The sequence below is a fragment of the Oncorhynchus mykiss genome, chromosome 14, assembly GCF_013265735.2.
Source record: "Oncorhynchus mykiss isolate Arlee chromosome 14, USDA_OmykA_1.1, whole genome shotgun sequence".
Taxonomy (NCBI): Eukaryota; Metazoa; Chordata; class Actinopteri; order Salmoniformes; family Salmonidae; genus Oncorhynchus; species Oncorhynchus mykiss.
In genome coordinates, this window is record NC_048578.1 from 30,145,137 (window position 1) to 30,169,846 (window position 24,710).

A 24,710-nucleotide genomic window follows, 5' to 3' on the forward strand; every position below is an offset into this window, starting at 1 on the left:
GAAACACAGGGAGACACTGTAGTATGACTCATGTGGACTATGTGGATAATGTTTGGATTAGTGACCTTTAACTAGAAGAAAGGATAGGAGGCAGCATTGAACATATTATTTAATGAAATATCAACCACCAAATTAAACCAGGTCAGAACCTCACCTCTAGTCTGGCTCTGTCTACGTCTTTAGGCAGTCTGTGTCTCCCCCTGGTGGTCACGATCAGTACTTCATACGGGTACACCTGCAACAGACAGGTCAGATAGAGGTAGAAGATATATGTAGTTAACAGGGTTGGGTTCAAATCAGGAAGTACACTTAAATTCCAATTCCTATTCTGATAATACTTGCAATTTCATGTTACTTCCTGAATTGATTGAAGTGAAATGGAATTGACCACAAACCACATATCTCAGGTGAACAGCTTCAGTCATAACACCGCGGTTTCCTTTGTAATCACAGCATAGAAGCCATTGTATGGAACATAGTAGAGGTGTTCTATAGAATGAGATGATTATTGGCAGTCCTTCCATTTCCATTTCTCTCTCAGGAAGTCTCTCCTACCCTATCCTCATATGGTCAGGAAGCAGAATTTTCCTGATGCTTCTTCATTTGTGACACAATGTTCATCCAAAAGGTCAACAACCCTCTATTGGGAGGGCTGAAAGAAATGTCCAGTGACCTCTTTGTTCTGTCAGCCCATGTCCTGTTAGAATTCTTTGACAAAGCATTCTTCCTTCCTCTCTCCCTTGAAGGAATTCCTAATCGAACATAACTGGGTGAAAGCTATGTGACAGAACCATTTCTTAAAGGTTTTCAGTTGTGTTAGATTGGTGATTACTTCAAGGAAGGGAGGGTGTATTTTTAAAGTGTGGAAGCTGGCCTGTGACCCTTTGACTAGGGCAGACCAGGGCAGGATGCCATGACTCTACTGCTGCCCTCTGGTAGGGTCATTGAGCCAGGAATGAGAGAGAGCAGCTATACTGGCCTACAGTGTCCTAGTGCCTTACATGAACAAACCACAGTCTTTGTGATCCAGTAGGACTTGTCTTTCTCCCCACCAGAGGTTCATAACACACCACTTGGAGAATACAGTGTAACATCGTGCTGGTTATTGTAGAATACTGCTTGACAGTCCACTCCACTTTCCAACCAACGTTCAGACCCTTACCTTGTATTCTGCAGGAGAGAAAAATTGAAAAAAATACCTGATTACAATCATGCAATAAGGAAATCCCACAATGTTATAAATGTATTGAGACCTGAACCCAGGGAGGTTACACAGCCCTCCTACCTCTGGTTCCCCAGTTGACTTCACTGCTGCTGTCATACTGTTCGTAGTAGTCTGCGGCTGCACTCTGGGGCTGCAGGGATACACATGGACACCTGTTAGTGATGCTACAGCTGTGTTTGTCAAGTAAGCTTCCATGACAACTAGGAGGTTGGCTTGAATTACAGCCTTCTATGTAAAGAATGTTCGGTCGCTGCCTCCTGGAAATAGGTCTTTCTGTCAAAATACATTTTCATCTCAAGAGATTTGATCATAACTGTATAGGTAAAGGATATTATAGTGTTGATGGTCACCCTGTTGACACCGTTCCGCCTGTATCCTGGTAGAGAGGCTGACTTGTACGAGTCTGGAACAGAGGAAAGCAGTCAATCAATACAATATATTTATAAAGATCTTTTTACATAAGTTGTCACAACTGCTTTACAGTTGGGGGTCATATATAAATCTTAATATATCAGAGTAAATCAGGAAAGAGATTGACAACCAACTGAATGTGCCTTCATGTCTCTCTCATCAATGCACAGTAGAGGGCGATGTTTACAAACACATATATTAAATGTAAGGTGGCACAGTATGTTATGTACGTAATAGTGTTTCACTGCTGTACTCACCACTGTCTAAGCTGTAATGGGATGGAGGAGCTGAGGGAGAGAAACCAAGGAAAACAGGATTAGTGAGATTAGATTAGAGAGACAGAAAGAGAGACACACAGAGAGAGAAAGAGAGAACCTCCTGAAAGATTTGACATTTAGAGGACTTTCACCACAGCGTTTCTAAACCCAGAGGTACAACATCATGAGACTTCCAGGGACGCTTGTGAAACAGACCAATCAAACCAGGCCGGGGTTTGGGCTCTGAGAAGTCAATGAGAAAAGTGAGAGATTCTTCATTAACTGTTCATTTTCTCTATCTACAGGCACAACCTAGATCAGAACCAATGTCTTCACTAGTTGAACATGTTATTACACCAACCTCATGAAAGTCACCAACTGACATCTTTTACTTTTTGTTAAAAACAACTTTATATCGAAGGATTTGATTTGATTTGATTTGATGGCCTGCACATGCGCAGTTCCGCGCGAGATGAACGTTAGACTCAATGACGTGTTTCTGCGCATGAGCTTAGCTAGCCAATGTCGCCATGACATCGCCTACAAGTGTGATCGAGGATTTCTATTGGAAAAGCAGTTTCTGCCTATCTTCATACTGTATTGTCTTTGGTTTCAAACAAACTAACTGAGCAGAGCATGCTGGGTACCCATGATGCACTGAGATGAATACAGCACATCAAAGCAGCAATGAGGCTTGGAAAGACTGGATGAGAGGAGTAGAGAAGGGATGGGGGAGGGAGGAGAGGAGGAGGAGCAGAGGGAGAAGGAGAGGAGGAGGAGCAGGGGGAGAAGGAGACGAGGAGGAGCAGGGGGAGAAGGAGCAGGGGAGAAGGAGACGAGGAGGAGCAGGGGGAGAAGGAGAGGAGGAGGAGCAGGGGGAGAAGGAGACGAGGAGGAGCAGGGGGAGAAGGAGAGGAGGAGGAGCAGGGGGGAGAAGGAGAGTGTTAGATAAAGAGGAAAACAAACAAAGTGAAGATGATTCAATACAACACAGTCACAACACACTTACAGCCATTGACAGTGTTGTTGTAGCCGGTGCTGTTGTAGCTAGTAGTGGTGAGAGCCTCCTTGCTGCCGCTGCGGGAATTCCGGGCGCTGCCCCAAGGGTCGTTGTCATAGCAACCAGATCTAGCTTTCATCTCCTCCTTTAGGATCATCCTCCCTATACCACTCTGGATCTGAGAGAGAGAGGGAGAGAGATAGAGAGAGAGAGAGAGAGAGAGAGAGAGAGAGAGAGAGAGAGACCGGGGGAAGAGAGAGGGGAGATAGAGGGAGAGAGAGAGAAAGTAGAAGAGAATAAATACAAATATTATTCCACAAATAAATATGAGAGTAGATATGGAATAATTACACAGAGAGGGAGAGAGATAGAGAGAGAAAGAGAGAGAGAGAGAGAGAGAGAGAGAGAGAGAGAGAGAGAGAGAGAGAGAGAGAGAGAGAGAGAGAGAGTCTCACTCTTTGAAGACTGCTGTGACTCCAGTTCTCTTCATCTCCTCCTGTAGAATACCTTCTCCTAGGAGCACGGAGAGCTGGGGAAAGATAGATTGACAGTAGGATAGATATATATAGAGTTCCTTAGAAATGCCTTAATCTTTTAAAGACAGATATATTCACCGATGGTCACATACAAAACAACTGTTAGTTGTGTGTAGATAGACTGTATGTAGACTTCTGATGAGTAGGGTCTAGGGTATAGGGGTTAATGTGTAGGGTGTAGGTTGTACCTTTAGGGGAGCTGGGATAGGGGTAGGAGTCAGACTCTGACTGTGTGTAGGGTAGATAGACTGTATGTAGACTTCTGATGAGTAGGGTCTAGGGTGTAGGGTTTAGGTTGTAGGGTGTAGGTTGTACCTTTGGGGGAGCTGGGATAGGGGTAGGAGTCAGACTGTGACTGTGTGTAGGGTTCTGGAGAGTAGGGTGTAGGGTGTAGGGTTTAGGTTGTACCTTTAGGGGAGCTGGGATAGGGGTAGGAGTCAGACTGTGACTGTGTGTAGGGTTCCGGAGAGTAGGGTGTAGGGTGTAGGTTGTACCTTTAGGGGAGCTGGGATAGGGGTAGGAGTCAGACTGTGACTGTGTGTAGGGTTCTGGAGAGTATGGTGTAGGGTGTAGGTTATACCTTTGGGGGAGCTGGGATAGGGGTAGGAGTCAGACTGTGACTGTGTGTAGGGTTCTGGAGAGTAGGGTGTAGGGTGTAGGTTGTACCTTTAGGGGAGCTGGGATAGGGGTAGGAGTCAGACTGTGACTGTGTGTAGGGTTCTGGAGAGTAGGGTGTAGGGTGTAGGGTTTAGGTTGTACCTTTAGGGGAGCTGGGATAGGGGTAGGAGTCAGACTCTGACTGTGTGTAGGGTTCTGGTGTAGGGTGTAGGGTGTAGGTTGTACCTTTAGGGGAGCTGGGATAGGGGTAGGAGTCAGACTGTGACTGTGTGTAGGGTTCTGGAGAGTAGGGTGTAGGGTGTAGGGTTTAGGTTGTACCTTTAGGGGAGCTGGGATAGGGGTAGGAGTCAGACTCTGACTGTGTGTAGGGTTCTGGAGTAGGGTCTAGGGTGTAGGTTGTACCTTTAGGGGAGCTGGGATAGGGGTAGGAGTCAGACTCTGACTGTGTGTAGGGTTCTGGAGAGTAGGGTGTAGGGTCTAGGGTGTGGGTTGTACCTTTAGGGGAGCTGGGATAGGGGTAGGATTCAGACTGACTGTGTGTAGGGTTCTGGAGAGTAGGGTGTAGGGTGTAGGTTATACCTTTAGGGGAGCTGGGATAGGGGTAGGAGTCAGACTCTGACTGTGTGGAGGGTTCTGGAGAGTAGGGTGTAGGGTGTAGGTTATACCTTTAGGAGAGCTGGGATAGGGGTAGGAGTCAGACTCTGACTGTGTGTAGGGTTCTGGAGAGTAGGGTCTAGGGTGTAGGGTCTAGGTTGTAGGGTGTATGTTGTACCTTTAGGGGATCTGGGATAGGGGTAGTTGTCAGACTCTGACTGTGTGTAGGGTTCTGGAGAGTAGGTAGACAGTCTGGAGGATGTGATTAGATCTTCGCTGGTCCTGCTTTTGGTGGCTGGGAGATTGTCTGTGGAGAGATGAGTGGACTGTTAACACAAGAACACAGTTTAGAGTTAGTCTGCATCCCATATAACATCCTAATCCCTATATAGTGGTCCCTATGGGCCCTAGTCTAAGAAAGTGCACTATATAGGGAGTAGGCTATCATTTAAGACATAGTTTATGTTATACAGCAATCCATCAGTGACCCCAAGTCATACACAGGAAGATACTGTACTGGGAAAGAGAGTACAGGAAGTTTTACAGAAGGTGCATTCTACATTCTTAGTTTCATGTCTCAGTCCAAAGATTGATCTCAGAGAGATAGTCATCTGGTACAGACAGAGGAGATAGGTAGTCATCTGGTACAGCCAGAGGAGATAGGTAGTCATCTGGTACAGACAGAGGAGATAGGTAGTCATCTGGTACAGCCAGAGGAGATAGGTAGTCATCTGGTACAGACAGAGGAGATAGATAGTCAGCTGGTACAGACAGACAGAGGAGATAGATAGTAATCTGGTATAGACAGACAGAGGAGATAGATAGACATCTGGTACAGACAGAGGAGATAGATAGTCAGCTGGTACAGACAGACAGAGGAGATAGATAGTAATCTGGTATAGACAGACAGAGGAGATAGATAGACATCTGGTACAGACAGACAGAGGAGATAGATAGTAATCTGGTACAGACAGACAGAGGAGATAGATAGTCATCTGGTATAGACAGACAGAGGAGATAGATAGACATCTGGTACAGACAGACAGAGGAGATAGATAGTAATCTGGTACAGACAGACAGAGGAGATAGATAGTCATCTGGTACAGAGAGAGGAGATAGATAGTCATCTGGTATAGACAGACAGAGGAGATAGATAGACATCTGGTACAGACAGACAGAGGAGATAGATAGTAATCTGGTACAGACAGACAGAGGAGATAGATAGTCATCTGGTATAGACAGACAGGTGAGATAGATAGTCAGCTGGTACAGACAGGTGAGATAGATAGTCAGCTGGTACTGACAGGTGAGATAGATAGTCAGCTGGTACTGACAGGTGAGATAGATAGTCAGCTGGTACAGACAGGTGAGATAGATAGTCAGCTGGTACTGACAGGAGAGATAGATAGTCAGCTGGTACTGACAGGAGAGATAGATAGTCAGCTGGTACTGACAGGAGAGATAGATAGTCAGCTGGTACAGACAGACAGAGAAGATAGACAGTCATCTGGTACAGACAGACAGAGGAGATAGACAGTCAGCTGGTACAGACAGACAGAGGAGATAGACAGTCATTTGGTACAGACAGACAGAGGAGATAGATAGTTATCTGGTACAGACAGACAGGTGAGATAGATAGTCATCTGGTACAGACAGACAGGTGATATAGATAGTCATCTGGTACAGACAGACAGAGGAGATAGACAGTCATCTGGTACAGACAGACAGAGGAGATAGATAGACATCTGGTACAGACAGAGGAGATAGATAGTAATCTGGTACAGACAGGTGAGATAGATAGTCAGCTGGTACAGACAGACAGGTAAAATAGGTAGTCAGCTGGTACAGACAGAGGAGATAGATGGTCATCTGGTACAGACAGAGGAGATAGATGGTCATCTGGTACAGACAGACAGATGAGATAGATAGTCATCTGGTACAGACAGAGGAGATAGATAGTCAGCTGGTACAGACAGACAGGTAAAATAGGTAGTCAGCTGGTACAGACAGGTGAGATAGATAGTCAGCTGGTACTGACAGGTGAGATAGATAGTCAGCTGGTACAGACAGGTGAGATAGATAGTCATCTGGTACAGACAGACAGGTGAGATAGATGGTCAGCTGGTACATACAGGTGAGATAGATAGTCATCTGGTACAGACAGACAGGTGAGATAGATGGTCAGCTGGTACAGACAGGTGAGATAGATAGTCAGCTGGTACTGACAGGTGAGATAGATAGTCAGCTGGTACAAGCGGGTATTATAGGAAGTCAGCTGGTACAGACAGGTGAGATAGATAGTCATCTGGTACAGACAGACAGGTGAGATAGATGGTCAGCTGGTACAGACAGGTGAGATAGATAGTCATCTGGTACAGACAGAGGAGATAGGTAGTCATCTGGTACAGCCAGAGGAGATAGGTAGTCATCTGGTACAGACAGAGGAGATAGGTAGTCATCTGGTACAGCCAGAGGAGATAGGTAGTCATCTGGTACAGACAGAGGAGATAGGTAGTCATCTGGTACAGACAGACAGAGGAGATAGATAGTCAGCTGGTACAGACAGAGGAGATAGATAGTCATCTGGTACAGACAGAGGAGATAGATAGTCAGCTGGTACAGACAGACAGAGGAGATAGATAGTCATCTGGTATAGACAGACAGAGGAGATAGATAGACATCTGGTACAGACAGACAGAGGAGATAGATAGTAATATGGTACAGACAGACAGAGGAGATAGATAGTCATCTGGTACAGACAGAGGAGATAGATAGTCATCTGGTATAGACAGACAGAGGAGATAGATAGTAATCTGGTACAGACAGACAGAGAAGATAGATAGTCATCTGGTACAGACAGACAGGTGAGATAGATGGTCATCTGGTACAGACAGACAGAGGAGATAGATAGTCATCTGGTATAGACAGACAGGTGAGATAGATAGTCAGCTGGTACAGACAGGTGAGATAGATAGTCAGCTGGTACTGACAGGTGAGATAGATAGTCAGCTGGTACTGACAGGTGAGATAGATAGTCATCTGGTACAGACAGGTGAGATAGATAGTCAGCTGGCACTGAGAGGAGAGATAGATAGTCAGCTGGTACTGACAGGAGAGATAGATAGTCAGCTGGTACTGACAGGAGAGATAGATAGTCAGCTGGTACAGACAGACAGAGAAGAAAGACAGTCATCTGGTACAGACAGACAGAGGAGATAGACAGTCAGCTGGTACAGACAGACAGAGGAGATAGACAGTCAGCTGGTACAGACAGTCAGAGGAGATAGATAGTCATCTGGTACAGACAGACAGAGGAGATAGACAGTCATCTGGTACAGACAGACAGAGGAGATAGATAGACATCTGGTACAGACAGAGGAGATAGATAGTAATCTGGTACAGACAGGTGAGATAGATAGTAATCTGGTACAGACAGGTGAGATAGATAGTCAGCTGGTACAGACAGACAGGTAAAATAGGTAGTCAGCTGGTACAGACAGAGGAGATAGATGGTCATCTGGTACAGACAGAGGAGATAGATGGTCATCTGGTACAGACAGACAGATGAGATAGATAGTCATCTGGTACAGACAGACAGATGAGATAGATAGTCATCTGGTACAGACAGAGGAGATAGATAGTCAGCTGGTACAGACAGACAGGTAAAATAGGTAGTCAGCTGGTACAGACAGGTGAGATAGATAGTCAGCTGGTACAGACAGGTGAGATAGATAGTCATCTGGTACAGACAGACAGGTGAGATAGATGGTCAGCTGGTACATACAGGTGAGATAGGTAGTCAGCTGGTACAGACAGGTGAGATAGATAGTCATCTGGTACAGACAGACAGGTGAGATAGATGGTCAGCTGGTACAGACAGGTGAGATAGATAGTCATCTGGTACCGACAGGTGAGATAGATAGTCAGCTGGTACAAGCGGGTATTATAGGAAGTCAGCTGGTACAGACAGGTGAGATAGATAGTCATCTGGTACAGACAGACAGGTGAGATAGATGGTCAGCTGGTACAGACAGGTGAGATAGATAGTCATCTGGTACAGACAGAGGAGATAGGTAGTCATCTGGTACAGCCAGAGGAGATAGGTAGTCATCTGGTACAGCCAGAGGAGATAGGTAGTCATCTGGTACAGACAGAGGAGATAGGTAGTCATCTGGTACAGACAGACAGAGGAGATAGATAGTCAGCTGGTACAGACAGAGGAGATAGATAGTCAGCTGGTACAGACAGACAGAGGAGATAGATAGTCATCTGGTATAGACAGACAGAGGAGATAGATAGACATCTGGTACAGACAGACAGAGGAGATAGATAGTAATCTGGTACAGACAGATAGAGGAGATAGATAGTCATCTGGTATAGACAGAGAGGAGATAGATAGACATCTGGTACAGACAGACAGAGGAGATAGATAGTAATCTGGTACAGACAGACAGAGGAGATAGATAGTCATCTGGTACAGACAGAGGAGATAGATAGTCATCTGGTATAGACAGACAGAGGAGATAGATAGACATCTGGTACAGACATACAGAGGAGATAGATAGTAATCTGGTACAGACAGACAGAGAAGATAGATAGTCATCTGGTACAGACAGACAGGTGAGATAGATAGTCATCTGGTATAGACAGACAGGTGAGATAGATAGTCAGCTGGTACAGACAGGTGAGATAGATAGTCAGCTGGTACTGACAGGTGAGATAGATAGTCAGCTGGTACTGACAGGTGAGATAGATAGTCATCTGGTACAGACAGGTGAGATAGATAGTCAGCTGGTACTGACAGGAGAGATAGATAGTCAGCTGGTACTGACAGGAGAGATAGATAGTCAGCTGGTACAGACAGACAGAGAAGATAGACAGTCATCTGGTACAGACAGACAGAGGAGATAGACAGTCAGCTGGTACAGACAGACAGAGGAGATAGACAGTCAGCTGGTACAGACAGACAGAGGAGATAGATAGTCATCTGGTACAGACAGACAGAGGAGATAGATAGTTATCTGGTACAGACAGACAGGTGAGATAGATAGTCATCTGGTACAGACAGACAGGTGAGATAGATAGTCATCTGGTACAGACAGACAGAGGAGATAGACAGTCATCTGGTACAGACAGACAGAGGAGATAGATAGACATCTGGTACAGACAGAGGAGATAGATAGTAATCTGGTACAGACAGGTGAGATAGATAGTCAGCTGGTACAGACAGACAGGTAAAATAGGTAGTCAGCTGCTACAGACAGAGGAGATAGATGGTCATCTGGTACAGACAGAGGAGATAGATGGTCATCTGGTACAGACAGACAGATGAGATAGATAGTCATCTGGTACTGACAGAGGAGATAGATAGTCAGCTGGTACAGACAGACAGGTAAAATAGGTAGTCAGCTGGTACAGACAGGTGAGATAGATAGTCGGCTGGTACTGACAGGTGAGATAGATAGTCATCTGGTACAGACAGACAGGTGAGATAGATGGTCAGCTGGTACATACAGGTGAGATAGGTAGTCAGCTGGTACAGACAGGTGAGATAGATAGTCATCTGGTACAGACAGACAGGTGAGATAGATGGTCAGCTGGTACAGACAGGTGAGATAGATAGTCATCTGGTACTGACAGGTGAGATAGATAGTCAGCTGGTACAAGCGGGTATTATAGGTAGTCAGCTGGTACATACAGGTGAGATAGGTAGTCAGCTGGTACAGACAGGTGAGATAGATAGTCATCTGGTACAGACAGACAGGTGAGATAGATAGTCAGCTGGTACAAGCGGTATTATAGGTAGTCAGCTGGTACATACAGGTGAGATAGATAGTCATCTGGTACAGACAGGTGAGATAGATAGCTGGTACAGACAGACAGGTGAGATAGATAGTCATCTGGTACAGACAGACAGGTGAGATAGATAGTCAGCTGGTACAGACAGGTGAGATAGATAGTCAGCTGGTACTGACAGGCTGGTAAAATATATAGTCATCTGGTTCAGACAGGTGAGATAGATAGTCATCTGGTACAGACAGGTGAGATAGATAGTCATTTGGTACAGACAAGTGAGATAGATAGTCATCTGGTACAGACAGGTGAGATAGATAGTCATCTGGTACAGACAGGTGAGATAGATAGTCATCTGGTACAGACAGGTGAGATAGATAGTCAGATGGTACAGACAGACAGACAGACAGACAGACAGACAGACAGACAAGATAGATAGTCAGCTGGTATAGACAGACAGAGAAGATAGATAGTCATCTGGTACAGACAGAGGAGATAGATAGTCATCTGGTATAGACAGACAGAGGAGATAGATAGACATCTGGTACAGACAGACAGAGGAGATAGATAGTAATCTGGTACAGACAGACAGAGAAGATAGATAGTCATCTGGTACAGACAGACAGGTGAGATAGATGGTCATCTGGTACAGACAGACAGAGGAGATAGATAGTCATCTGGTATAGACAGACAGGTGAGATAGATAGTCAGCTGGTACAGACAGGTGAGATAGATAGTCAGCTGGTACTGACAGGTGAGATAGATAGTCAGCTGGTACTGACAGGTGAGATAGATAGTCATCTGGTACAGACAGGTGAGATAGATAGTCAGCTGGTACTGACAGGAGAGATAGATAGTCAGCTGGTACTGACAGGAGAGATAGATAGTCAGCTGGTACTGACAGGAGAGATAGATAGTCAGCTGGTACAGACAGACAGAGAAGATAGACAGTCATCTGGTACAGACAGACAGAGGAGATAGACAGTCAGCTGGTACAGACAGACAGAGGAGATAGACAGTCAGCTGGTACAGACAGACAGAGGAGATAGATAGTCATCTGGTACAGACAGACAGAGGAGATAGATAGTTATCTGGTACAGACAGACAGGTGAGATAGATAGTCATCTGGTACAGACAGACAGGTGAGATAGATAGTCATCTGGTACAGACAGACAGAGGAGATAGACAGTCATCTGGTATAGACAGACAGAGGAGATAGACAGACATCTGGTACAGACAGAGGAGATAGATAGTCAGCTGGTACAGACAGACAGGTAAAATAGGTAGTCAGCTGGTACAGACAGGTGAGATAGATAGTCAGCTGGTACTGACAGGTGAGATAGATAGTCAGCTGGTACAGACAGGTGAGATAGATAGTCATCTGGTACAGACAGACAGGTGAGATAGATGGTCAGCTGGTACATACAGGTGAGATAGGTAGTCAGCTGGTACAGACAGGTGAGATAGATAGTCATCTGGTACAGACAGACAGGTGAGATAGATGGTCAGCTGGTACAGACAGGTGAGATAGATAGTCATCTGGTACTGACAGGTGAGATAGATAGTCAGCTGGTACAAGCGGGTATTATAGGAAGTCAGCTGGTACAGACAGGTGAGATAGATAGTCATCTGGTACAGACAGACAGGTGAGATAGATGGTCAGCTGGTACAGACAGGTGAGATAGATAGTCATCTGGTACTGACAGGTGAGATAGTCAGCTGGTACAAGCGGGTATTATAGGTAGTCAGCTGGTACATACAGGTGAGATAGGTAGTCAGCTGGTACAGACAGGTGAGATAGATAGTCAGCTGGTACAGACAGACAGGTGAGATAGATAGTCAGCTGGTACAAGCGGTATTATAGGTAGTCAGCTGGTACATACAGGTGAGATAGATAGTCATCTGGTACAGACAGGTGAGATAGATAGCTGGTACAGACAGACAGGTGAGATAGATAGTCATCTGGTACAGACAGACAGGTGAGATAGATAGTCAGCTGGTACAGACAGGTGAGATAGATAGTCAGCTGGTACTGACAGGCTGGTAAAATATATAGTCATCTGGTTCAGACAGGTGAGATAGATAGTCATCTGGTACAGACAGGTGAGATAGATAGTCATTTGGTACAGACAAGTGAGATAGATAGTCATCTGGTACAGACAGGTGAGATAGATAGTCATCTGGTACAGACAGGTGAGATAGATAGTCATCTGGTACAGACAGGTGAGATAGATAGTCAGATGGTACAGACAGACAGACAGACAGACAGACAGACAAGATAGATAGTCAGCTGGTATAGACAGACAGAGAAGATAGATAGTCAGCTGGTATAGACAGACAGGTCTTTACACATGGGGAGTGTGTAAACAGGGAGTGATTGACTCTTACTCACACAGACAGACACTAAACACACTTGAAAAGCTTAGACAGAGGAATTATTTACACAGTGAGTCTGGAAGCTTCCCACAATAGATAACGGCTTCTTGTAGAAATGGACGATCAGAGTTTATAGACTGGGTGGACATGGAGACAGAAGATAGCAAGGCAGACAGGTTGACAGATATTTGACGGAAAACAGACCGGTTGAGGGACCAATAGACGGGAAAATAGACAGACAGCAGACAGACAGAGAGGAGGAAGGTACTTACAGAGGTGAGTTAGTTCATCAGGGAAAAGAGTGAAGGAGGGAAGTGAATTAACGTGATCAGAAACGATGAAAGGAAGAAAGGGAAAAAGAAAAGAGAGATATTACTAGCATCCCAAGTCCCTATGTTACCAACATGGAAGATAACAGAACTCAGAGATACAACACTACCACTAACCACTCTAAATCAAAATGTATTGGTCACATACACATGGTTAGCAGATGTTATGGGTCACATACACATGGTTAGCAGATGTTATGGGTCACATACACATGGTTAGCAGATGTTATGGGTCACATACACATGGTTAGCAGATGTTATTGCGAGTGTAGCGAAATGCTTTAAGTCAACCCTACAATACCATGAGTCCTAATCACTATTTATTTATCTAACCTATATCCACAAGTGAGTCATATATCATAGTATCTCTTCCATGTAGGTATCAAAGGACTAATGAGCACATAACAGGCCTGTGGTCTATGGATGAGCCCATGTCTCCTCTAGTGGCCAAAACATGTCCTCTATTGAACAGAATCACAGAACAATATGAGGGATCAATATCACTAGAGTGTACTGAATAATACTGCTGATTATGCTAATATTCTCTCCCTCCCCCTCTCCCTCTCTCAATCCCTCTCCCCCTCCCACTCCCACTCCCTCTCCCTGGAGTGTGTCCTATTTCCATAACCATGTGACCTGACTAAGAACAACTCCTGACCCTCATTCATAACACACCATAACCACACGCCTGTGATGCACTGTTCTATAATACCCTTATAGCATGATAACACTCACAACACAGTAACACACACACACCACAGTACACACACACCACAGTAACACACACACACACCACAGTAACATACACCACAGTACACACACACAACACAGTAACACAGACACACACTTACACCACAGTAACTTGTGGTTTGGTTTCATTCTAAACTAGATGAGTGAAGCTAGGTCCCACTGAGACCTGAACTAACCCTTCATCTACCACTGTGGTCTCATAAGAGACCTGAACCAACCCTTCATCTACCACTGTGGTCTCATAAGAGGCCTGAACTAACCCTTCATCTACCACTGTGGTCTCATAAGAGGCCTGAACTAACCCTTCATCTACCACTGTGGTCTCATAAGAGACCTGAACTAACCCTACAAGCACAATACTAAGGGCTACTATACTGATAGGAAGACAGGCAGACTAAAGAGCGGGGCTAAACCCCTATACCATAAACTATTGGCTACGGAAAACATAAATCTGTCACTGATGGGACAACAGCCAGGATAAGGCAGGGCTAAGCCACTGTACCCGTTCTCTTATAGATGGGAGGTTTGCTGTAGATGTTGGGTTCACCTGAGGCTGGAGAAAGAGAGGGAGGGAGGAGAGAGGGAGGGGAGAAAGAGAGAGAAGGGAGAAGATTGATGTGAAACATGGAGGAGTGAGGGAGGAAGTGAAGGGTAGCAGGAGGTAAAGGGAAGAGCTATACCGAACCATAGCGACCGTAGCTGATAACAAGAGAGTTTGAGGAAATATACAAATAGAGGAGGAGCAAAAGTGGAGAAGATAAGATGGAAAGATGAGAAGATGGAAAGATGAGGTGATGAAGAGAAGATGGAAAGATGAGGTGATGAAGAGAAGATGGAAAGATGAGGTGATGAAGAGAATATGGAAAGATGAGGTGACGAAGAGAAAATGGAAAGATGAGGTAATGAAGAGAAGATGGAAAGATGAGGAGATGATTAAAAGATGGAAAGATGAGGTGATGGAAAGATAAGGTGATTAAGAGAAGATGGAAAGATGAGAATATGGAAAGATGAGGCGATGAAGAGAAGATGGAAAGATGAGGAGATGATTAAAATATGGAAAGATGAGGTGATGGAAAGATGAGGTGATGAAGAGAAGATGGAAAGATGAGGTGATGAAGAGAAGATGGAAAGATGAGAATATGGAAAGATGAGGAGATGAAGAGAAGATGGAAAGATTAGGTAATGAAGAGAAGATGGAAAGATGAGGTGATGAAGAGAATATGGAAAGATGAGGTGATGAAGAGAAGATGGAAATATGAGGTAATGAAGAGAAGATGGAAAGATGAGGATATGATTAAAAGATGGAAAGATGAGGTGATGGAAAGATGATGTGATGAAGAGAAGATGGAAAGATGAGAATATGGAAAGACGAGGAGATGAAGAGAAGATGGAAAGATTAGGTGATGAAGAGAAGATGGAAAGATGAGGTGATGAAGAGAAGATGGAAAGATGAGCAGATGATTAGAAGATGGAAAGATGAGGTGATGGAAAGATGAGGACATGATGAAAAGATGAGGTGTTGATGAGAAGATGGAAAGATGAGGTGATGAAGAGAAGATGGAAAGATGAGGCGATGAAGAGAAGATGGAAAGATGAGGAGATGATTAAAATATGGAAAGATGAGGTGATGGAAAGATGAGGTGATGAAGAGAAGATGGAAAGATGTGGAGATGAAGAGAAGATGGAAAGATGAGGAGATGAAGAGAAGATGGAAAGATGAGGAGATGAAGAGAAGATGGAAAGATGAGGTGATGAAGAGAAGATGGAAAGATGAGATGATTAAAAGATGGAAAGATGAGGTGATGGAAAGATGAGGTGATGAAGAGAAGATGGAAAGATGAGGAGATGAAGAGAAGATGGAAAGATGAGGAGATGAAGAGAAGATGGAAAGATGAGGTGATGAAGAGAAGATGGAAAGATGAGATGATTAAAAGATGGAAAGATGAGGTGATGACGAGAAGATGGAAAGATGAGGAGATGAAGAGAAGATGGAGAGATGAGGTGATGGAAAGATGAGGTGATGAAGAGAAGATGGAAAGATGAGGTGATGAAGAGAAGAAGGAAAGATGAGATGATTAAAATATGGAAAGATGAGGTGATGGAAAGATGAGGACATGATGAAAAGATGGAAAGATGAGGTGATGATGAGAAGATGGAAAGATGAGGAGATGAAGAGAAGATGGAAAGATGAGGTGATGAAGAGAAGATGGAAAGATGAGGTGATGATGAGAAGATGGAAAGATGTGGAGATGAAGAGAAGATGGAAAGTTGAGGTGATGAAGAGAAGATGGAAAGATGAGGAGATGATTAAAAGATGGAAAGATGAGGTAATGGAAAGATGAGGACATGATGAAAAGATGGAAAGATGAGGTGACGAAGAGAAGATGGAAAGATGAGGAGATTATTAAAAGATGGAAAGATAAGGAGATGAAGAGAAGATGGAAAGATGATGAGATGAAGATACAATGGAAAGATAAGGATATGAAGAGAAGATGGAAAGATGAGGAGATGAAGACATGAGGGAAAGATGAGGTGATGAAGAGAAGATGGAAAGATGAGGAGATGAAGATACGAGGGAAAGATGAGGTGATGAAGAGAAGATGGAAAGATGAGGAGATGAAGAGGGCACGTCCCAAATGGCACCCTATTCCAAATATATTGCACTTCCATAGAGAATAGGGGGCCATTGAGGCACAGTTGAAGTGTGGTCCTACCTGGTACATGGAAATGCTTGGGGGCGTGGTATGTGGTAGGAGTACTAGGCCGCCCCTCCAGCGAGCCGTAATAGGGTGAGCTCCTGCCACTCTCAGAGCCTGCAGCCAGCACTAGCCAATCACAGCAAAGGAAACATGAGCATGAAGAAAGGGCTTTGTCCTGCCATCCAGTCCCTCCCAACCAATCAGAACCAAAGGAAAAGGTGATCAACAGTGGCTGCAGCATTGAGGAAAGGCATACTGGACCATCTTAGCACAGGAAGCTAGAAGGAACGGTACAAGCTTCCTCCCCCGGCTAGTCACTGCTTTTAAATGCATTAACTGTCACATGGTGGAAGATACAGTGCATTCGGAAAGTATTCAGACCCTTTGACTTTTTGCACATTTTGTTAAGTTACAGCCTTATTCTAAAATGGATTAAATAAAACATAAATCCTCAGCAATCTACACACAATACCCCATATTGACAAAGCGAAAACGGATTTTTAGAAATATTTGCAAATCTATAAAAAAAAATAAAAAAACTGAAATACCTTATTTACATAAGTATTCAGACCCTTTGCTATGAGACTCGAAATTCAGCTCAGGTGCATCCTGTTTCCATTGATCATTCTTGATATGTTTCTACAATTTGATTGGAGTCCGGGGAGAACGTTCCCCTTCCAACAGGACAACAACCCTAATACACAGCCAAGACAAAGCAGGAGTGGCTTTGGGACAAGTCTTACAATGTCCTTGAGTGGCCCAGCCAGAGCCTGGACTTGAACCCGATATAACATCTCTGGAGAGACCTGAAAATAGCTGTGCTCCCCATCCAACCTGACAGAGCTTGAGAGGATCTGCAGAGAAGAATGGGAGAAACTCCCCAAATACAGGTGTGCCAAGCTTGTAGTGTCATACCCAAGAAGAATCAATGCTGTAATCGCTGCCAAAGGTGCTTCAACAAAGTACTGAGTAAAGGGTCTGAATACTTATGTAAATGTTATATTTCAGTTATTTGTACATTTATACATTTGCAAACATTTCAAAATTTTTTTTATTGCTTTGTCAATATGGGGTATTGTGTGTAGATTGATGAGGGAAAAAAACAATTGAATATATTTTAGAATAAGGCTGTAACGTAACAAAATGTGTAAAAAGTCAAGGGATCTGAATGCTTTGCGAAGGCTCTGTCCATCTATTGCTTTTACTGTCAGTGGCCAGAAAGGGAAGGAGATGGAAAGAAAGAGGAGGAATGTATTTGTACAACTCTTTCAGAAACAGTGCTTAACAGCTGCTTAACAGCAACCTGAGGCTAGACCCTCCTGCTCTTGAATGTTTGGTTAACAACACTACACCAATACGATTCCATGGACTGAAAGGTTGATTGATTGGTTGATTGGTGTGTGTGTGACTCACCAGGGTGTCCATAGTGCTGCGGTGAGCGAGGCGTGATGGGAGACATGGCTTGGTGTGTGTGTGACTCACCAGGGTGTCCATAGTGCTGCGGTGAGCGAGGCTTGATGGGAGACATGGCTTGGTGTGTGTGTGACTCACCAGGGTTTCCATAGTGCTGCGGTGTGCGAGGTGTGATGGGAGACATGGCTTGGTGTGTGTGTGACTCACCAGGGTGTCTATAGTGCTGCGGTAAGCGAGGCATGATGGGAGACATGGCTTGTTGTGTGTGTGACTCACCAGGGTGTCTATAGTGATGCGGTGAGCGAGGCATGATGGGAGACATGGCTTGGTGTGTGTGTGACTCACCAGGGTGTCCATAGTGCTGCGGTGAGCGAGGCGTGATGGGAGACATGGCTTGGCGGCTGAAGGAGGGAGAGCCGTCCATGTAGGCAGGGCTGGAACACTGTCTCTGTCTCTTGTCTATATTGTAATACAGCTTCTAAAGGGAGAGGGAGAAGAGGGGGAGGGGAGTTGAGAGAGTTGGGGGATGACAGAGTGGGGGAGAGGGGGGATGACAGAGTGGGGGAGAGGGGGAATGAGAGAGTGGGGGAGAGGGGGGATGACAGAGTGGGGGAGAGGGGAGATGACAGAGTGGGGGAGAGGGGAGATGACAGAGTGGGGGAGAGGGGAGTTGAGAGAGTAGGGGGAGAAGGGGGATGACAGAGTGGGGGAGAGGGGGGATGACAGAGTGGGGGAGAGGGGGGATGACAGAGTGGGGGAGAGGGGGGATGACAGAGTGGGGGAGAGGGGAGATGAGAGAGTGGGGGAAAGGGGAGTTGAGAGAGTGGGGGAGAGGGGGGGGTGACAGAGTTGGGGAGAGGGGGGATGACAGAGTGGGGGAGAGGGGGGATGACAGAGTGGGGGAGAGGGGGGATGACAGAGTGGGGGAGAGGGGGGATGACAGAGTGGGGGAGAGGGGAGATGACAGAGTGGGGGAGAGGGGAGATGACAGAGTGGGGGAGAGGGGAGTTGAGAGAGTAGGGGGAGAAGGGGGATGACAGAGTGGGGGAGAGGGGGGATGACAGAGTGGGGGAGAGGGGGGATGACAGAGTGGGGGAGAGGGGGGATGACAGAGTGGGGGAGAGGGGAGATGAGAGAGTGGGGGAAAGGGGAGTTGAGAGAGTGGGGGAGAGGGGGGGGTGACAGAGTTGGGGAGAGGGGGGATGACAGAGTGGGGGAGAGGGGGGATGACAGAGTGGGGGAGAGGGGGGATGAGAAAGTTGGGGAGAGGGGGGATGACAGAGAGGGGGAGAGGGGGGATGACAGAGTGGGGGAGAGGGGGGATGAAAGAGTGGGGGAGAGGGGGGATGACAGAGTGGGGGAGAGGGGGGATGACAGAGTGGGGGAGAGGGAGGATGACAGAGCGGGGGAGAGGGGAGTTGAGAGAGTGGGGGAGAAGGGGGATGACAGAGTGGGGGAGAGGGGGGGATGACAGAGTGGGGGAGAGGGGGGATGACAGAGTGGGGGAGAGGGGAGATGACAGAGTGGGGGAGAAAGAAAGAAAAGGAGGTACAGACAGAGATAGAGCAAGAGAGAAGGGTAAAGAAAGATAGACAACTATCCACATATCCACAGACCACTGATCACAGAAATTATTATTCATTCTGTTGGAAACAACAAGGTTACTAACCTGAGAACAGAGTCCCAGGTGACTGTAAAACAACAAGGTTACTAACCTGAGAACAGAGAGTCCCAGGTGACTGTAAAACAACAAGGTTACTAACCTGAGAACAGAGAGTCCCAGGTGACTGCAGAACAACACGGTTACTAACCTGAGAACAGAGAGTCCCAGGTGACTGTAAAACAACAAGGTTACTAACCTGAGAACAGAGAGTCCCAGGTGACTGCAGAACAACACGGTTACTAACCTGAGAACAGAGAGTCCCAGGTGACTGTAAAACAACAAGGTTACTAACCTGAGAACAGAGAGTCCCAGGTGACTGTAAAACAACAAGGTTACTAACCTGAGAACAGAGTCCCAGGTGACTGTAAAACAACAAGGTTACTAACCTGAGAACAGAGTCCCAGGTGACTGTAAAACAACAAGGTTACTAACCTGAGAACAGAGTCCCAGGTGACTGTAAAACAACAAGGTTACTAACCTGAGAACAGAGTCCCAGGTGACTGTAAAACAACAAGGTTACTAACCTGAGAACAGAGTCCCAGGTGACTGTAAAACAACAAGGTTACTAACCTGAGAACAGAGAGTCCCAGGTGACTGTAAAACAACAAGGTTACTAACCTGAGAACAGAGTCCCAGGTGACTGTAAAACAACAAGGTTACTAACCTGAGAACAGAGTCCCAGGTGACTGTAAAACAACAAGGTTACTAACCTGAGAACAGAGAGTCCCAGGTGACTGTAAAACAAATACATGAGAAAGAAAGCAGAAATGATTGTCTGAAGCATAATGGACTATTATCTCAACTCAGGAAAAAAATTCAGTTCATCAATATTAGAAACATATTTATTTATCTTGTTTATCAACTGTCAGTGAATTTAGAGAAGACGTAAAAGAAAATAACATAGGTGTATTTCCTGAAAGCTCCATAGAACTTAGTACCTCTCCATAGCTGAAGGTCTCTATGTCATCTGAGGAGTATCTGGGGTAGGGCTGGTAGGATGATATGGTAGGATGATGCTGGGACTGGTAGGATGATATGAGGTCAGGTGGCTGGACCTCGTATATGGCCTTGACCTTAGGCAGTGCAGCCAAGTCCTTATAGTCTAGTATCTCATTCTCCACCCTGGCCTGGGGTGGGACACGACAGGACACAGACACACGCATGCACACACACACACACAGAAACAACCACACACACACACACACAAACAACATTTACGCATGCAAAACCAAAGACATGGATTGTGTGCTGCAGACTGTAAAGCATGCTGACAGCCATATACTGACACAACACATACAGTTCACATGTGACTGACTGCTGAATATATACTGTAGGAGCTGGCCACTCCCTGACATGACCTTCAGCTCCACAAAGCAATGGAGAGAGAGAGAGAGAGAGAGAGAGAGAGAGAGAGAGAGAGAGAGAGAGAGAGAGAGAGAGAGAGAGAGAGAGAGAGAGAGAGAGAGAGAGAGAGAGCGAGAGAGCGAGAGAGCGAGAGAGCTAACTCTGTGTTTTCCCCTCATCCATCACCCTGAGCAGGTCATTGATTATGAGGCCAGAGCTCAGAAAACACACACACACACCTGCTCATGCATGGATGTGTGTGTGTCTCTACATGTGTTTACGTGGATGAATGTGTAAGCTAATGTTTCCAACAGCAGTAGTGACCTATACAGTACAGCTCAGCAAAGACTAGTAGTCCAGACAGAGCACACACACACCATACACACACACACACACCACACACACACACACACACACACACACACACACACACACACACACACACACACACACACACACACACACACAGGTTGTGTCCGAATATGACTGACAGACATAACAAGAGGACCTAGCCAGCAGTGTAAGGTGAGGTCACGGGTCAGGGGTCAGGGGTGAGTGGAGAATGAACAGGTGTCTCCTATCTGTACTGGGCAGGGCGACAGTTACTATGTCACAACTATCTCTCCTTCCTCCCAAAATGTGCTCCTGTTCACTTCTCTTCACTGATTTAACATGGTCCATTCACACCTGCACTGTTGTGAACAGCCCACGACAGCGCCTATTCCCCCTCTGGAGGCTGAAAAGTCATAGACTGTTCACTGTGCTACCATCCGGCAAATGGTACCAGAGCATCGGCTATCAGACCAACAGGCTCCGAGACATCATAAGACTGCAAAATAATGAATGAATGGTTACCCGGTCTATCTGCACTGACCCTATCTGTTGTTCTGCCAATGAACATGGCAGTTAACCCACTGTTCCCCGGTAGGCCGTCATTGTAAATAAGAATTTGTTCTTAACTGACTCGCCTGGTTAAATAAAGGTTACATTTCCACACTGTCAGAGTCTATCTAGAGGATAGCGAAGGAGTCAGGCGCAGGGCACAGGTAAGAGTAAAACCACTGTATTTACTCCATCCGAGAACGGAACAAAAATCCTGTTATAAAACAAATACGCCCTTGTTCGGGCACCGAACGCCGCCCGAACAAGGAGAGTGAACAACCTCGGTGGAAGTCGTGACAGACACTTTTGCAGAAAAACCCCACAAACAACAAACACTTTTATTTTACTCTTATTATTATCTATCCTGATGTCTAGTCACTTTACCCTGCCTTCATGTACATAGTCTCCGTATAAATGCACCTGCACTGTGATAGTCTCAGAGGTCCGTTAAAAGTGCAGAGAGCATCATGCAGAACAAGGAACACACCAGGCAGGTCCGAGATACTGTTGTGAAGAAGTTTAAAGCCGGATTTGGATACAAAAAGATTTCCCAAGCTTTAAACATCCCAAGGAGCACTGTGCAAGCGATAATATTGAAATGGAAGGAGTATCAGACCACTGTAAATCTACCAAGACCTGGCCGTCCCTCTAAACTGTCAGCTCATACAAGGAGAAGACTGATCAGAGATGCAGCCAAGAGGCCCATGATCACTCTGGATGAACTGCAGAGATCTACAGTTGAGGTGGGAGACTCTGTCCATAGGACAACAATCAGTTGTATATTGCACAAATCTGGCCCACAAATCTGGCCTTTATGGAAGAGTGGCAAGAAGAAAGCCATTTCTTAAAGATATCCATAAAAAGTGTCGTTTAAAGTTTGCCACAAGCCACCTGGGAGACACACCAAACATGTGGAAGAAGGTGCTCTGGTCAGATGAAACCAAAATTGAACTTTTTGGCAACAATGCAAAACGTTATGTTTGGCGTAAAAGCAACACAGCTGAACACACCATCCCCACTGTCAAACATGGTGGTGGCAGCATCATGGTTTGGGCCTGCTTTTCTTCAGCAGGGACAGGGAAGATGGTTAAAATTGGACCATTCTGGAAGAAAACCTGATGGAGTCTGCAAAAGACCTGAGACTGGGACGGAGATTTGTCTTCCAACAAGACAATGATCCAAAACATTAAGCAAAATCTACAATGGAATGGTTCAAAAATAAACATATCCAGGTGTTAGAATGGCCAAGTCAAAGTCCAGACCTGAATCCAATCGAGAATCTGTGGAAAGAACTGAAAACTGCTGTTCACAAATGCTCTCCATCCAACCTCACTGAGCTCGAGCTGTTTTGCAAGGAGGAATAGGAAAAAATGTCAGTCTCTCGATGTGCAAAACTGATAGAGACATACCCCAAGCGGCTTACAGCTGTAATCACAGCAAAAGGTGGCGCTACAAAGTATTAACTTAAGGGGGCTGAATAATTTTGCACGCCCAATTTTTCAGTTTTTGATTTGTTAAAAAAGTTTGAAATATCCAATAAATGTCGTTCCACTTCATGATTGTGTACCACTTGCTGTTGATTCTTCACAAAAAAATACAGTTTTATCTTTATGTTTGAAGCCTGAAATGTGGCAAAAGGTCGCAAAGTTCAAGGGGGCCGAATACTTTCGCAAGGCACTGTAGCTCCATATTGATCTGGTACTTCCTGTATATAGCTCCACATTGATCTGGTACTTCCAGTATATAGCTCCACATTGATCTGGTACTGGTACTTCCTGTATATAGCTCCATATTGATCTAGTACTTCCTGTATATAGCTCTACATTGATCTGGTATTGGTACTTCCTGTATATATCTCTACATTAATCTGGTACTGGTACTTCCTATATATAGCTCTACATTGATCTGGTACTGGTACTTCCTGTATATAGCTCCACATTGATCTGGTACTTCCAGTATATAGCTCCACATTGATCTGGTACTGGTACTCCCTGTATATAGCTCCACATTGATCTGGTACTCCCTGTATATAGCTCCACATTGATCTGGTACTGGTACTTCCTGTATATAGCGCCACATTGATCTGGTACTGGTACTTCCTGTATATAGCTCTACATTGATCTGGTACTCCCTGTATATAGCTCCACATTGATCTGATACTTCCTGTACATAGCTCCACATTGATCTGGTACTTCCTGTACATAGCTCTACATTGATCTGGTACTGGTACTCCCTGTATATAGCTCCACATTGATCTGGTACTCCCTGTACATAGCTCCACATTGATCTGGTACTTCCTGTACATAGCTCTACATTGATCTGGTACTGGTACTCCCTGTATATAGCTCTACATTGATCTGGTACTTCCTGTACATAGCTCTACATTGATCTGGTACTGGTACTCCCTGTATATAGCTCTACATTGATCTGGTACGTGTACTTCCTGTATTTAGCTCTACATTGATCTGGTACTCCCTGTATATAGCTCCACATTGATCTGGTACTCCCTGTATATAGCTCCACATTGATCTGGTACTGGTACTCCCTGTATATAGCTCCACATTGATCTGGTACTCCCTGTATACAGCTCCACATTGATCTGGTACTGGTACTTCCTGTATATAGCTCCACATTGATCTGGTACTTCCTGTACATAGCTCCATTCTTGTGTGTTTTATTCCTCTTGCGTTACCATTTTTCTTTTTATTATAATTTTGTAACTCTGCAACATTGGGAAAGGCTCGTAAGTAAGCATTTCACGTAAAGAGTACAGCTGTTGTATTCAGCCTATATGAACAATCATTAATTTGATTTGATAGG

The 24,710-nt window shown here is 45.2% G+C and overlaps 1 protein-coding gene and 1 long non-coding RNA gene across 5 annotated transcripts in view; one reads left to right on the plus strand and one right to left on the minus strand.

Moving 5' to 3' along the window:
- Positions 1-24,710, minus strand: part of LOC110487772 (actin-binding LIM protein 3) — a 127,886-nt gene that overhangs the window by 1,355 nt on the left and 101,821 nt on the right. Inside the window, exons 10-22 of one of the 4 annotated variants that reach the window (XM_036943287.1) lie at positions 20,603-20,791; positions 19,717-19,740; positions 18,347-18,479; positions 16,604-16,714; positions 14,392-14,442; positions 4,820-4,936; positions 3,349-3,422; positions 2,903-3,071; positions 1,894-1,923; positions 1,576-1,628; positions 1,286-1,355; positions 1,163-1,170; positions 155-235 (exon numbers count right to left, since the gene is read on the minus strand). In XM_036943287.1, coding sequence (XP_036799182.1) covers positions 155-235; positions 1,163-1,170; positions 1,286-1,355; positions 1,576-1,628; positions 1,894-1,923; positions 2,903-3,071; positions 3,349-3,422; positions 4,820-4,936; positions 14,392-14,442; positions 16,604-16,714; positions 18,347-18,479; positions 19,717-19,740; positions 20,603-20,791 — 1,110 coding nt within the window. Of the gene's footprint in view, positions 1-154; positions 236-1,162; positions 1,171-1,285; positions 1,356-1,575; positions 1,629-1,893; positions 1,924-2,902; positions 3,072-3,348; positions 3,423-4,819; positions 4,949-14,391; positions 14,443-16,603; positions 16,715-18,346; positions 18,480-19,716; positions 19,741-20,374; positions 20,399-20,602; positions 20,792-24,710 lie in introns of all 4 variants that reach the window. The other 3 variants (XM_036943286.1, XM_036943288.1, XM_036943289.1) reach the window with 3 other exon arrangements.
- On the plus strand, positions 8,417-12,246 carry LOC118938716. Its single transcript, XR_005035976.1, has 3 exons — positions 8,417-8,457; positions 12,047-12,140; positions 12,227-12,246. It is a non-coding gene; the product is annotated as an uncharacterized LOC118938716 (long non-coding RNA).